This window comes from Dipodomys merriami, unplaced genomic scaffold (genome assembly GCF_024711535.1).
Source record: "Dipodomys merriami isolate MVZ:Mamm:240054 unplaced genomic scaffold, mDipMer1.0.p SCAF_9, whole genome shotgun sequence".
Lineage (NCBI taxonomy): Eukaryota > Metazoa > Chordata > Mammalia > Rodentia > Heteromyidae > Dipodomys > Dipodomys merriami.
The window spans coordinates 41090898-41105163 of NW_027206512.1; the positions used below are offsets into that span (position 1 = coordinate 41090898).

The following is a 14266-nucleotide window of genomic DNA, read 5'->3' on the forward strand; positions in this document are numbered from 1 at the left end:
CAGTAAACATAGAGGAAAAAACGGTAACAGCTTAAGGACACAGAATGTTAATGAGGCAAATGCATTTCAGGAAACCAGCATGGATTCTTTACTAGCTATTGATTAGCATTGAGAGTAGGCTCTAGTTTACTACACATAAGCAATGCTTTGATGTCATCTTGTATTCTTCTACAAAAACTATATTCTCCTTCAAAGTCACCTTGCCGCCAAATCTCACATTTTGAACAGCCCAGTGTGTTCTTTGCTAAGGTTAATGAAGTATTTTTCCAGGTACAAAATAGAGCCAAAACAAAGTTTCCGTCAGATTGGGCATGAATGTTTTTCCTACAATAATTGTACTTTGTATAGTGGCTATTTCCTTACAGGTGAATTTTCTTTCAGTCAGTTGAATAACCAAGCATAGCCTGTCAAAGGACTCCCAGAGAAGAATGGCCTCAATTAAGTATCCATCCATGGCAGATTCCCACAGATGCATACCCAGTGATGTTGCTTCTAGGTAGGAAGGTCAGGAAGTGTTTCTCCTTTGCAAAAGAAAAAAAAAATCTGTGTATTTCCCAAGGTAACTGATTCTCCAGTCAAATATTGGCTGTGTTAGAAATGCTGGCACCTGAGTTATACCAGCTACTGATGAGCCTGAAGGGTGAAGAGGAAGACAGTAATGAATCACCTTGAACATAATATCCACAATGCCCCTGGCCACGCATTATAGTTGAAACTTTGTTGGCCACCTTCTATTTCACCTTTCCTCAAGGTTGGCAGATGATCCCTAATCCTTCCATAATGTATTCCTTCTGGATCCTTCCTCTTGCCTAAACGTTTATAATCAAGAAAATTGGCTTTGTCTGCCTGTACACTTCTACTGGCTGACAATTACTTATCTGAAGAGTCAATTGTTTTTACTCACAAGTCTGGTGATGTATAATTACATCATACATTTAAGTAACATAATAATTTTAGTTAAATGTAATCGTTTAAAGCTAAATATCTTAGAGACTGGCAAGAGCACAAGAGACCAGAGGAAGAATATGTGAGAAGAGCTCTGTTTAATGTCTTAGAAATTGTCCCATGAAGTCAATTACTAAAAAAAAAAAAAAAAAGAAAAGCCATCAAATTAAATTGTGAATAAGGAAACTTTAAAAGTTCAGGAGAAAAGATTGAAAAAAAATAAGACAGTATAATATGCATACTCATTTCTAAAAGATTCCACTTAATGTTCACTCCATTTTTTTAAAAAGCCCAGATTGGCTTTTTTTCCTTACTCTATGAGATGTTTGTTTATGAAAGGCCAGACAAAACCCTAATCAATATGCCAATAACATACACCTTTACCAACCAGCAACCTTGCTTGATTTTGACATCTATGAAGTTATAGGGAGATGCACCTGAAGTTTTGAAAGCATAGGTACCCAGGATACATTTTTCATTTACTTATGTAGAAGTGTTCTTGGAGCAAGTTTTTCATTTGCTTGACTAATTTCCTCCTTTATACCAGAAATAAAGGCAGTTCACGAAGAAGCAACTAATTAACATAAATGTTAAGACTTTGGAAAATTAATTAACCCTGAATCACTGTTTCTTCATGAATTATAGGGTATTGTAAAGAACAGACAAAATGCCTTCTAAATACAACTACAAAGAAGATACTTGGCAAATGTTAGTTCATTTTCTTATCTGATCAATCAAAAGATATATTTCTAATCCATTGTTTTTGTGTTAATTATGAAATTTATTGAGTACTTCTCATTATACTTTTCTGTGTGTTCTAATTAACCTCACACATCAAATTTAAACACTTACTACCCAAGAGAAAACATGATAATGTTCTTTCTTATGGTCTTGAGCAAACTTCCCTGTAATTGATGTGTGCTTAGAAATTTCACTAACTCATCTCGGACAATGGATAACACAGCAATAGGCCAAAAAACACAGTTAGATAACATTTTGGCTTTGCTCTGGAAGATCAAATGTATTAAAAGATCCAGTCTCTGGATATCTTGGAATGCTATTGTATCCTCCACCAATTCCAATTTGAAACCAGGGTCTCTAAGCACAGGACTGGGCACACAGCCATTATTGAAGGAATATTCATTGCATAAATCAACAAACATGAGCTCAACAAAAATTTAAAACAAAAGGCATTATAATATACAAATTTTATTGATTGATCCAAAAACATGATGTGGTTTTCTTTAAAAAAACAAAAAAAAAAGAAGTATAAAGCAAATTTCAGATGTTAGTTAATAAAATGAGACTTTTCCTGGGTAGATTCTCTGACTAACCAGTGCAGTTCTTACAGCGCTGGAGACCGTTCTCATTACAGGCTGTGCACTTCAGGGCTTTGAAAGAGTCTGTAAAGCAGTTGCGAAATACTGACATCTTGCTCCCATGGCACATGGAGCAAGGAAGAAAGCCAAAGCCCCCACAGGAGGGACACTCGTGCGGATGCTGCACTCTCTGTGTAGGGTGACAGAGGATAGAAACTATGTTAGCATCGGCAACATAATGTCTTCCCATATTTCTGTTCTGTGAAAGGGTGTAAAACAGTATGTAATTCTATAATATAGAATGATCATGTAGTGTAATATAATAAAGTATGGCTACTCACTTGGAATCATCTACCAATAATACACATTAGATCTAAGGAGGGGTACAAAATTAGCAGAAGTCCTCCTTCACTCACCTGTTGATGGCCCTATCGGTCGCACTGTGTCTATTTTGTAAAGGTTAATACATTTTAGGTTAAATGACACATGCCTTTAAGAACAGTCCCTCATACAAAAACAGTTTTGCAAACCGAATTATTCAGGAGATTGGGGTGGGGGTTGTTTGTTTGTTTGTTGTTGTTGTTCTTTGTTGTTGTTTGTTGGTCGTGGGGCTTCAACTCTGGGCCTGGGTGCTGTCCCTGAGCTCTTCAGCTCAAGGCAAGTACTCTACCACTTGAGCCACAGCACCACTTCCTGGGAATAGTTATTTGAAGGAAAATGATGTTCCTTTCCTTGTATCATCTCTAACTATTTCACATCTTTGTTTAAAGACTATACAGCTAATAAAAAATTTAAAAATTTAAAAACTCTAAGTCACAATTTGAAGGTGGACCACTCTCAACTGACCATCTATTGTTGTGTTGTCTATTTGAAAAAGTGTTTCATTCTTTTCAAAACATTTCCAAATGCATTATTATAGAAAACCTTCCCCCAAACTACCCCATTCACATATATATGTATCTTCTTCAATAAAGACATAATTCAAGCATCATTATCCTCACTTTATACCTAAGGAAACAATCATAGATATCTTGAGACATTTATGTACAGCCATAAAACTTCTCACAGTAGCTATCATCCATTTTACCTCAAGCCAAGTAAAGCAACTCTAACATTAAGTGGAAATAACTAGGCAGTTATGTGGTAGAGAACAAAGTTTTGAAGATTATTCATGTGTATTTCTACTGTTGGTTGAAGTCCATTGGTGGCACCCATCAGGTACACACAAACATATTGGGTGACATTACAGAACAGTCAACAAACAGAAATTCTGAAATATATGTCATCTAGGCAACTTCAAAAGCTCATTCTCCTTCAACATTACTTTTCCCAAATATACATAAAATCACAACAAAATAAAGAATTATTTTACTTCAGGGGCCTTCACTTACTTCACTACTTTCAATGGGCAAAAAGTCACATGTTTGTTAAATCCACTAACTCACACCTATAATCCTAGCTACGCAGGAGACTGAGATCTGAGGATCTTGGTTCAAAGCCAGCCCGGGCAGGAAAGTCCGTGAGACTCTTATCGCCAATAAACCACTAGAAAACCCGGAAGTGGCACTGTGTCTCAAGCGGTAGAGCATTCACCTTGAGCTAAAGAGCTGAGAGAGGGGTTCAAGCCCCCTACCCTCCAAAAAAAATAAATAAAATAAAGTAATACACTACACTAGTGTAGTATATCTACACTAAAAGGTATGCTTTCATGTTTATACGCATAACAAACTACCCAGGCACTGGTGCCTCATGCCTGAAATCCTAGCTACTCAGGAGGCTGAGTTCTGATAATCGAATTTCAAAGCCATCCCAGGCAGGAAAGTCCATGAGACTCTTATCTTCCAATTAACCACTCAAAAAAACCAGAAGTGTCATTGTGGCTCCAAGTGGTAGAGCACTAGCCTTGAGCTGAAGAGCTCAGGGACAGCGCCCAGGCCCAGAGTTTAAGCCCCATAACTGATACACATACACACACACACAAAAAAAAGAGTCACTAATGAGGCATCTCCTAGAATCCTGTCTTCAAAATTAGTGCAATTCTGTGAGGAGATCTGTCTTTTATCTGAGTTGTTGGGAGAAGTCAATGTCTTCCAGGCTCGTGGCAAGTAATCAGTAAGATTAGTTGTTATTAGTCATTATTTACTAATAAATTGCTTCTTAAGTTACTATAAGTCCCTATAAAAGTTTGACTATCTTTTATCTCAAACTAAATTTCTCGAGGTTATATGGCATAGTAATTTTCGTGGGGGTGGGGGATGGGGTTTGTACTAGAGTTTCAATTCAGAGCCTCCTACTTTTAACGTGGCTTTTTTCTTCCTTCATAGCTCTACCAATTGAGTCATGCCTCCAGTCTTAACTTTTTTGCTGGTTAACTGGAGATAAAGTTTGCTTAGCTTATCTCCCTGGAAATGGCTTGCAACTGAAATCCTCTAGATCTCAACCTCCTGAGTAGCTAAGATTACTAGTGTGCCCAGCTATTGTCCATTGTGCTAAACACACCTCTAGGTAGCCTTCTGGCCAATGTTCTTGCCACTGTAATAAAGGGAGAGTAAACATGGTTCAATCCATGTGTTAACTCTGATGCATAAGGTACAATGTAGAAAGGTTCTGAAACCACCATTACTGTTAAGAAAGCTTAGATATTTCAACCCTAAGTGTGGGAGAGGAAAGCACTGACAGATTTAGTATGCTAGTCCATGTCATCTTCTCACACCAACCTTATCTGACAGAAACTACCATTCTCCAAATGGAAAAACAAAGCTTCCTCATGGGGAAAAGAAATTCAGCTCAAGTTAGAAAACAAGATTGGAAAGCTCTCTTCATAACCAAACCCTATAGTCTTTCCCCTATAATAGCAGTTTATGTTTTGTTTTTAAATTTGTATTTTGTAGTACTGAGAATTTAACTCAAGGCCATGGATAAGCGAGGCAAGCACACTACCACTGAGCTACATCTGCAGCATTCTTCTTTTTTTCCTAAATGCTGTAAACATGGTGTCCCCAAATACAAGACAATTAAAAGGAAATGTGAGTGACACAGAAGTTGGGGTGAGGGATCTTCAGATCACTCACCAAAGATCTTCCTTGCTTTGTTAGCTTTGAGAAATCTCATTCTTCAATCTAAACGATTGATTTTAAAAGAATAAGTAAATTTAATTAATTAATTAAATGGTGCTGAAATCCCTACTTAGCTCTTTCAAAGAGCAATTTTGTTATACTGGAACTCTGGTTCCAACTTTATAGTGTTCCCTATAAAGAAGACCCTGAGTCAAAAGAAGTTCGAGACTTCAGGAGATGGTTTTTCTCTCAAAAAGCAAAGGAAACTAAAACAGCTATGGAATTTCCAACAAATTTGAACAATGCTTCAATATAAAAGAAAGAGGAAACTGACGTGACTAATAGTCAAAAAAAGTTTTCCTTTCTGTGACTAGTGAAAGTTTGACCTTCAAGTAATTAAAGAATCATCTCCTTGGTATTCTAATTGCCAGCCAAATTAGAAACCATTTTGGTTTGACAATCTGGCTGCAAATACACATAATGGAGTTGAGCTGAAGTATTGAATCTAAAGATTGTTCCTTCAGTGAATGATGGCTTGAGTAGAGACTAGGTATCTTCCTGGATGCTATAGTTACAGGAGCAAAAGTTAAAACATGCTTTTTGGAGAGACAGTTTTTATCTTCTACCATTAAAAGTGTTGAGCTAGTCCCTGTGAAAAACAAAAGTTTCAATGACACATTTTGTGTGCTTTAAACAATTGCCTGACTTGGAATGACTCATAAATATCCCTATTAGAGAAAATTAGCCTCAAATAAAACTGATCAGAATTTTCAACTAGTAGTATGAAATTGTTAGAAAATAACCTTAATGTCACTCTAGTTAGATCAACCTAATAGCAGGGAATATCCGATTAGAACTGTCACATGGAGTCTGTTATATACTTGTCAGAATGTGAGAAGAAAATCCAATTAGGAAAATCCAATTATAATCGGAGTGTTTTTAACATTCTGACTTCTAAAAATAAGTTGCCAAAAGCATAATTACCTCAATTTTGGTTAAGAGATCTTGCAGCTCTCCTGATTCATTCATTGACAAAATTTTCTCAGCACCCTATTAACAAGAGAAAATCCATTGTGTTAGTATTTGAGAAAACATATGTCTAACCAGAACAGCTGAATGTACAACATAATGGACATAATTCATCCCTTTCTATCTGAGTAAATTTACAGTGTACAAACCAGAGGCCAAAAAGAAGTTTCTCCACACTGTCACATTTTCACCTCTCTCTACAAAGGTTTATGGCAGGCACAGAAAAAACTGCCAGCAGGAGTGAGCTCAGGAAAGAACCACTGTCACATGAAGTGACAGACTTGGAAAGACAGGGCATACCCTGAGAGTTGGCCAAGGAGTTAACTCTTCCATCTAAGAAACAGCCTTTGAGGAAGTTTCCAGTTGTCTCTGCCCTATACCAGCAATCCTAGACATAACCCTTCCTATAGTTATGCATGGAATTATAAAAGAGCTATTATTACTCTTATTGTTATTATTATTATTACCAACACAAAAAGGAAAAAAATATCATGCCACTTGATTGAATAAACTTTAGCATCAGCGAAATGGAGCCTCAGTAAATGAGATTAAATAATAATTCTAAGATCACTAGAAAAAGAAGGAAAGGAGCTGGGCGCTGGTGGCTCACGCCTGTAATCCTAGCTACTCAGGAGGCTGAGATCTGAGGATCGAGGTTCAAAGCCAGCCCGGGCAGGAGAGACGGTGAGACTCCTATCTCCAATAAACCACCAGAAAACCGGAAGTGGCGCTGTAGCTCAAGTGGTAGAGCGCTCGCCTTGAGCTGAAGAGCTGAGGGACAGCGCCCAGGCCCAGAGTTCAAGCCCCACGGCCGACAAAAAAAAAAAAAAAAAAGAAGGAAAGGAATTGAACTTAGGCAAGAAACCCACTGCAGAGCTGATGCTTTTAATTTCTAAAACTTTACAGTGAAAGTAAGAAAAGGAGAAATGTATCTACTGTACTTTCCAACAAACTCATTGTACTTTTTTGAACTACCCTGATTTTCTCTGTTTTCCAGATGTTTCTTGCATTCCCAATTCTACTTCCCAATGTATAAGGAGAGAAGCAAATGGGATAATTATTTCTAACCAAAGGCCCATCTGCCAGACTCACATTGCATTTGCAAAAAGTGAGGAATGAATGAACTGTCATCACAGAATAGATAACAAAAGGAAGCACACAATAAATATTTCAATTTTATGCTGTGTGGCAATTACTTATTTAAAGAAATAAGAAGGTCTTATTCTGATGGAAGTCAAGATATGTATTTTTGTAAATACACAAAAGAGCAATCCACACGATAGAATGGAAAACAAATGCAAACAAGTAATACAGAAAAAAATGGATTAAAAAATCACATAACAGGGGAGAAAGAAAGAGAAGGGGAAGGGAGCAGAGGAAAGAAGGAAGGGGAAGGAGAGAGACTCCTTTGACATCTGAGTTTTTCCTTTTTTTAAATTTGATTATGAAAGTAATATATAGAAGGGTTAAAGTTACTAAGTTGGGAAATGAATACATTCCTTTTTGAAGTGTTACTCCTGAAGGATTGACCCCCACCCTATTGTCCTAGGCCCACACGATGCCAAGCAAAATCCCAGGTATGTGTGAGCTTGTATGAAGTACTGGCAGGGCAAGCCACCTAAGCCCAGCTGTAAACACCCCATTGTGGGACCAACTGAAAGGCCCCACCTTACTTCATTAGCCTCTGCTTCCTTGTTTGAACCTCCTATGAAAACCCTGCTCCTGTCCCAACTCTCTGGCTCAACCTACAAACCTGCAGGAAGGTCTGTGCCTCTAGCTGTTCCTCAATAAGCAATCCTTGCCTGCTGATGCCTGTTGAGACTGGCCTATTCCTTTTCGTTCTCCTAACCATTCCCCTCCCTCATTTTCTCCCATTTTTTTCCCTCCCAGCCCTCTTCTATTAAATGATTTGTTCCTCAGTTCTATTGATTCAAAACTCCTTTTGACAGTCAAGAGACATAATGGGAGTACAAGATATGAAATCAACATGATGAGCTGTACTTATTTTATAACAGAGAAAACTACATCTATTCATTTTTCAAGTCATTTTTTAAAGCCAGCTTTCAAAACTTGCCTGTGACATAAAAATTCAACTGAAGATTATCATCAGGAAAACTGATCAAAAAGTTTTCAAAGTTATACTTAAATTTGCTTTTTTTTTTTTTTTCCTCTTTCAAGGCTAGCACTCTTCCACTTGAGCCACAGCGCCACTTCTGGATTTTTCTGTTTATGTGGTACTGAGAAATCGAACCCAGGGCTTCATGCATAATAGACAAGCACTCTACCACTAAGCCAACATTCCAAGCCCAAATTTGCAATATTAGAAGTGGATTATTCTCAAAACTAGACTCTGCCTCATATAAAAGTTAGAACACACAAAATGCTTTGGATAAATGATTCTTTCTCGGAGAACTGCCAGAACTATGGAATCTAAATACAGCTGCCAGATATAAATGATGCTAGGTTTTCTTTGGGTTTATTATTGTTATTGTGGTTATTATTATCATTATTATTGTTACTATTAAGAATAATGAACAAAAGTTCCTCCTATAATAGCTGGCTACTCGACTCTCAAGTCAATTATATTTGTTACATCATTCTGTTGTATTTTTGTGAGGCTTTCTTTAGCCATTATGATTTCCATTTTTCAGATACTTCACAGTATACATCATACTCTATTTAATGACCTGTACAGGAACAATATTCTACTCTCTATAGAGTAGAAACTTAACATGCATTCTTTCTAAGTTCACTTTTAGAAAAGAATCTGCCAGTAGAGCAAAAATATGAGAGGAAATGGAGGGGATGAAATTCCTGAATTTTTAAGAGTTAAACTAAGTGATGGGAAGCATATTTGAGCTCAGTGGCTGAGATTATAGACCCTGGTTCAATACCTATTCTAAACTTGGCTCTAACACTCCCTAGCTCCAACTTTGGATAAATTCATCAGCCCCCTTACAACCTCAGACCCTTTATTCCCAAAGTGATCCTTATAAAGGTGGAAGTGAAGCCAGATAGACTAGTGGAACATGAGGTATGGCCAGACTATAGCAAATGCAGGAGATAGTCCTTCATGTACTTCCCTTAAAGATTAAAGGAACAAAGTCATTTAGGGGAAAATGAAGCCCAATAACTTAAGGAAACTGAGACCTGATGAAGGCAAAGCATAAATATGGTATTCAGAAACACAGAAGTGCCACCTTTGTTTCAAAGAGAGACAGCAGGAGGCATCCCTTCCTGAGGGATACATTCCTCATCCCAAGAATTAACAAGTGTCTGACAGGATGTATGCCTTCCTGAGGAACATGCTTCTGCCAAACTTAAGCCACCTGCCTCAAAATGCAGAGAGCAGGGCCCCTCCTTATCTCAAGGATAAGGATCTGCTTTATAGCAGGATGAATTCTGACCTGGAAGCTCAGAAAGTAACACCACATGTGATTAGAGACAATGACAATACCTCAACAGGCCCAAGAGTTGTATGCCTCTGTCTCCTGTGAGAGCACTCACACTGGGCAGAGTGTGCCCCTGCCCTCCCGCGTATGTGTTTGTTTGCTTTGTGTCTATTTGCCTGCTTGCCTGCTTGTTTACTTACTCAATAAAACTCTGCTGAGTTTTCTTACCATGGTGGCTACTCCAGAAATTCTTCTTCTGCGATCAAAGTCAGGGACCCCAAGTGAAGAACGAGTTCCTACCTTTAAAGGAAAACTTAAGCACTAACTCTCACCTGCCTCTGGCGACAGGAGGATTTCACGAAATTTTTCTGAAAAGGATTTACCATGATGCCTTTTAAATGTAACCTTATAGGTGAGATAGGTGAGTGTTAATCTCTTCTACCTTAAAAATGTGGATTTTATGGTTCTGATATGGTGATGACAACAGATCGAGACAGTTGCCATGGAGAAGAGAGGTGTACTTAGGGTTCCAAAGAGGAAGCAAGCCTTACCAGGCTGGGGACATGGGAGGTGAGCCTCCAAGAAGAAGCAGGAGCTTAGGAGGGATGAAGGGGGAAAGTGGATCAGAGCTTTTGTTATGGTTTCCGTAAGAAGGCAAGGCAGGTCAATGGGTGTAGGATTGGCTAGTTTGAATTTCAGTGGACTTTGGGAAATACCCCTACATATATGACAGCAAGCTTTAGGGTGATTTCGGACAGGGAGATAGCACCTTCAGTTTTGAAAATATCATATAGAACGTGGGTTATGGGTCTAGGCTCTGACTGATTCTTTTACATTTTAAAAGCTCTCTCCAGAGCAAGTTCTTTGCCATTATGGGAATTAGCTGATTCTAGGAAGGCCAGCCCTTCTGTCATCAAGGCCTAAATGACAAAGCATGAGAACATACAAAACTTGTTGTTAAATATTAATTCATGGATGCAAATAAAAACAACCCTGAGATAACACCTTACTCCAGTCAGAATGGCCCGCATCCTAAATTCAGCCAATGACAAATGCTGGAGGGGAAAAGGAGAAAGAGGAACCCTATTGCACTGCTGGTGGGAATGCACACTAACACAACCACTTTGAAAAGCAGTCTGGAGGGTCTTCAGAAAGCTAAATATAGACCTCCCTTATGACCCAGTCATACCACTTCTAGGCATCTATCTGAACAACAGGAACCAGGATACAAGGACACATGCACCTCCATGTTCATTGCAGCACTGTTCGCAATAGCTAGGATATGGAAACAACCCAGATGCCCCACTATGGATGAATGGATCCAAAAATTGTGATACTTATATACAACGGAATATTATGAAGCCATTAAAAAGAACAAAATAATGGCATTCACAGGAAATGGATGGAACCAGAAATAATCATGCTGAGTGAGGTAAGAGAAGAGCAAAGAGACAAAAGGCACAAGCTCTCCCTGATAAATGGATGCTTAATCCAAAACATAAGGAGATACAACAAAGTAAACAAAAGATACAACAAAAGTAAATAAAGGACCTCCACTCATCTGGTCAATCATTACTAAGTGACCCCATGCTGCTGACCACATATATGGTATATATGCGCACATCTGAGGGAAATTAGGAGGAGGACACAGAAACAGAGGGAAACAGGGGAAAATATACAACAGCGGGACCCATCAGCTGCACTGGACATTGATCAAAATGAACTAAGCAACTCAATGGCAGTGAAGGGAGGGAGGGAATGTGTGGGAAAGAGGGAACAGCTGACACGAAGCAAAAGGAAAGAAATGTACATATCACCCGTTGTGGAAGAAATAACTGTACTGTCAAAGCTCATAGAACTCATAAACTTTATAGACCATGATAAAGACAATTTGCCCCATGAAGGTTAAAATGTGTTTGTGACTTTAAAAGTATTACTATCTCACAATACTGTGAAATTTGTGAAATTTATGTAATCAATCACAATAAAAAATTGCTACAAAATAAAAAAATTAATTCATGAGGCTGGGAAGGTGGCTCAGTGGTAGAGCACTTTCCTTGCATGCATGAAGTGCTGGGTTCGATTACTCAGCACCATATAAGTAGAAAAAGCATTGTAGTAGAAGTAGAAGCAGTGCTGTGGCTCAAGTGGTAGAGCGCTAGCCTTGAGCTGAAGAGCTGAGGGACAGCACCCTGGCCCAGAGCTCAGCCCCATGACCAGCAAAAAAAAAATTAAAAAATTAATTCATTTTCAGCCATTAATTATTAGTATTTTCATCTTCCCTTGATGTTAATGTTTGAGTATTCACCACCTGTGTGAACAGCATACAATTTCTATTCATTAAAATCATAATTGTCCAATCTTTCATAATCTATAACAACCTTCATCAAATATTTGAAGCTTCTCAATGATGGCAAGAGAGAGAGAGAAAGAGACAGAGAGATTGAGAGACACAGAGACAACTGAAAGAGATACATAATCAGAAAGAAACAAATGGCAGCAGAGACAGAAACAGAAATGGAGAGAAAATAACATAAAGATAATCAAAACCTATTGTAATACCCAAATATACATGTAATATATATGCAATATCCAAAAATATACTCTGCCTATTAAATACATATGCATTACTGCAAGGAAGTTTGCTCAATAAATTATCAAATATCTGCAGGCATAACATGATAAAAGGCTGAACTAATCTATAGGTGGAATTAAGGTAAAGACAAAAGTAAACCATTCATGGAATAAAATATGAAGTAGTTTGTTGTCAAGATACTGTATCTAAAGATGCTTATACCATTATGAAGGATAAGACGGAGAAGCCAGAGCATAATATTAATCTTACTTAAAATTTATGGTGTTTATTGGAACTTATATTTTATAGTCAGTGTGCTAGTTTTCCATATTTTATATGGCAAAGTTTTGAAGGTACATTGCAGATACCTTCAAAGTATAATAATCAAGGATGACAGCTCTCCAGAATAAATCTAACCTTGCAAGGTTTCTGGTTTTGCTATATAAATGCATAATGAAATGAATACTTGACTATAATTTTTAAGCAAAATTAAAACTTGATGACAGATCTATTGTTTTACTAAAACAGTGTAATGTACCTTTAAAATGGCTAGATTATTTGTCAAAATTTCTTCATTGTACAATCCAAAAGGTCCATGCATCAAAAAGCACTAGTTGGAAAAACCAAGATGATTTATTCTTCAAGAAACTTTAGGTCAACTTTAAAGATGACTTATTAGGGTCATAAAACAGCACTGGGTGTAGTAAATTTATATCTTTGCTTTGTTCCCTGTTGTTTTGTAACCAAAGCTATTTCTATCCTGCCATAATGTGTTTTTTTAATCAGACAGCATTAGCCACAGCAGAGTAAACCACAAGTCACAAGGACACATAACTGTAACTCTATTTATGTTAGAAATAGACTTTTGTGGCACTACTCTAAAGCAGGATTTATTCATCAAATTAAATTTCCCTTTCACTTCCTTAGTAGATTTGCTTCTTTAAAAAAAGTCATTCTAAATTTCATATTTAGAAATGTGCTTGAAATTCATATCGTTTCCTCTTCATGCTTCTAAAATCACAGTAATCTAAAATATAATTTAAAATATAATGTCTGTTTTTGATTGACTAAATACTACCTTTGGTAAAGAGCCATACTGAAGAAATCTCAAAGCTTAAGCACATTATATTTTAGGTGTTCCATCTTAAGACTCATGGTAGTGGACAAGGGTCTTACATAGCACTGGTCCTGAGCCATATACTATAGCTGTGCTTTATACAACTTCTAGGCACATACTAAATAAGATTGTCTCCTAACATGCATACAATTTTATGAACAATTCTGCCAATCCTTCAAAGCAGTAACCCTTTAATTTGTTGTAGATAAAATAATGTTGCATGTGACCTGCCATTCATTTCCTTAGAAAGAGGGGGAAAAAACAAACACAAAACAGAGGAAACAACTATTTTTAATTACTGTCTAGTTTACCAATTCAATTTGACAGAGAGTCATATATGTGTGTGTACATGCATAGATTCATTTCATGTTTGTTTAAGTGAAATAAATGTCTTTTAATCTTAATGCATTTTGCACCACATGTGGCATTCCTTAATGCCACCCAACTCAACTGCATAGGACTGTAGGTAGAAATTCTTGTCAGGGAGATGTGATAAACTAGTGCCTCCTAGTGGCTGGTATATAATTGTGCACATATCTATTTCCAGGAAACGTTGAGAATGGGAAAATAATTCATACCCCTCCAAACAAAAGTGATTTCCACAAGACACATTTTAAATGGATCATTTCTACCTGTGTGAAAAAATACATGTGCAAATACAGTTAAAACTCTAAAAGAGTACCTCATAGTCTGAAACACGAACACTTATATGCATTAATAAATACTGTAAAATACAGCGCATAAAAAAAATACAGCTCATAGGTCAATATTCTCATCTGTTGTATTTTACCCTTGGAATATAATTCAACAGGAGCAAAAGTCCTGTACTGGAA

The 14266-nt window shown here is 37.3% G+C and overlaps 1 protein-coding gene across 3 annotated transcripts in view; it reads right to left on the reverse strand.

The window, feature by feature from the left end:
* Grxcr1 (glutaredoxin and cysteine rich domain containing 1) overlaps positions 1-14266 on the reverse strand; it is a 105136-nt gene that overhangs the window by 17728 nt on the left and 73142 nt on the right. The window contains exons 3-4 of one of the 3 annotated variants that reach the window (XM_070012314.1): positions 6305-6370; positions 2141-2454 (exon numbers count right to left, since the gene is read on the reverse strand). In XM_070012314.1, the coding sequence (XP_069868415.1) occupies positions 2275-2454; positions 6305-6370 (246 nt within the window). In that variant the 3' untranslated portion in view covers positions 2141-2274. Of the gene's footprint in view, positions 1-2140; positions 2455-6304; positions 6371-14266 lie in introns of those variants that run through there. The other 2 variants (XR_011369929.1, XR_011369930.1) reach the window with 2 other exon arrangements.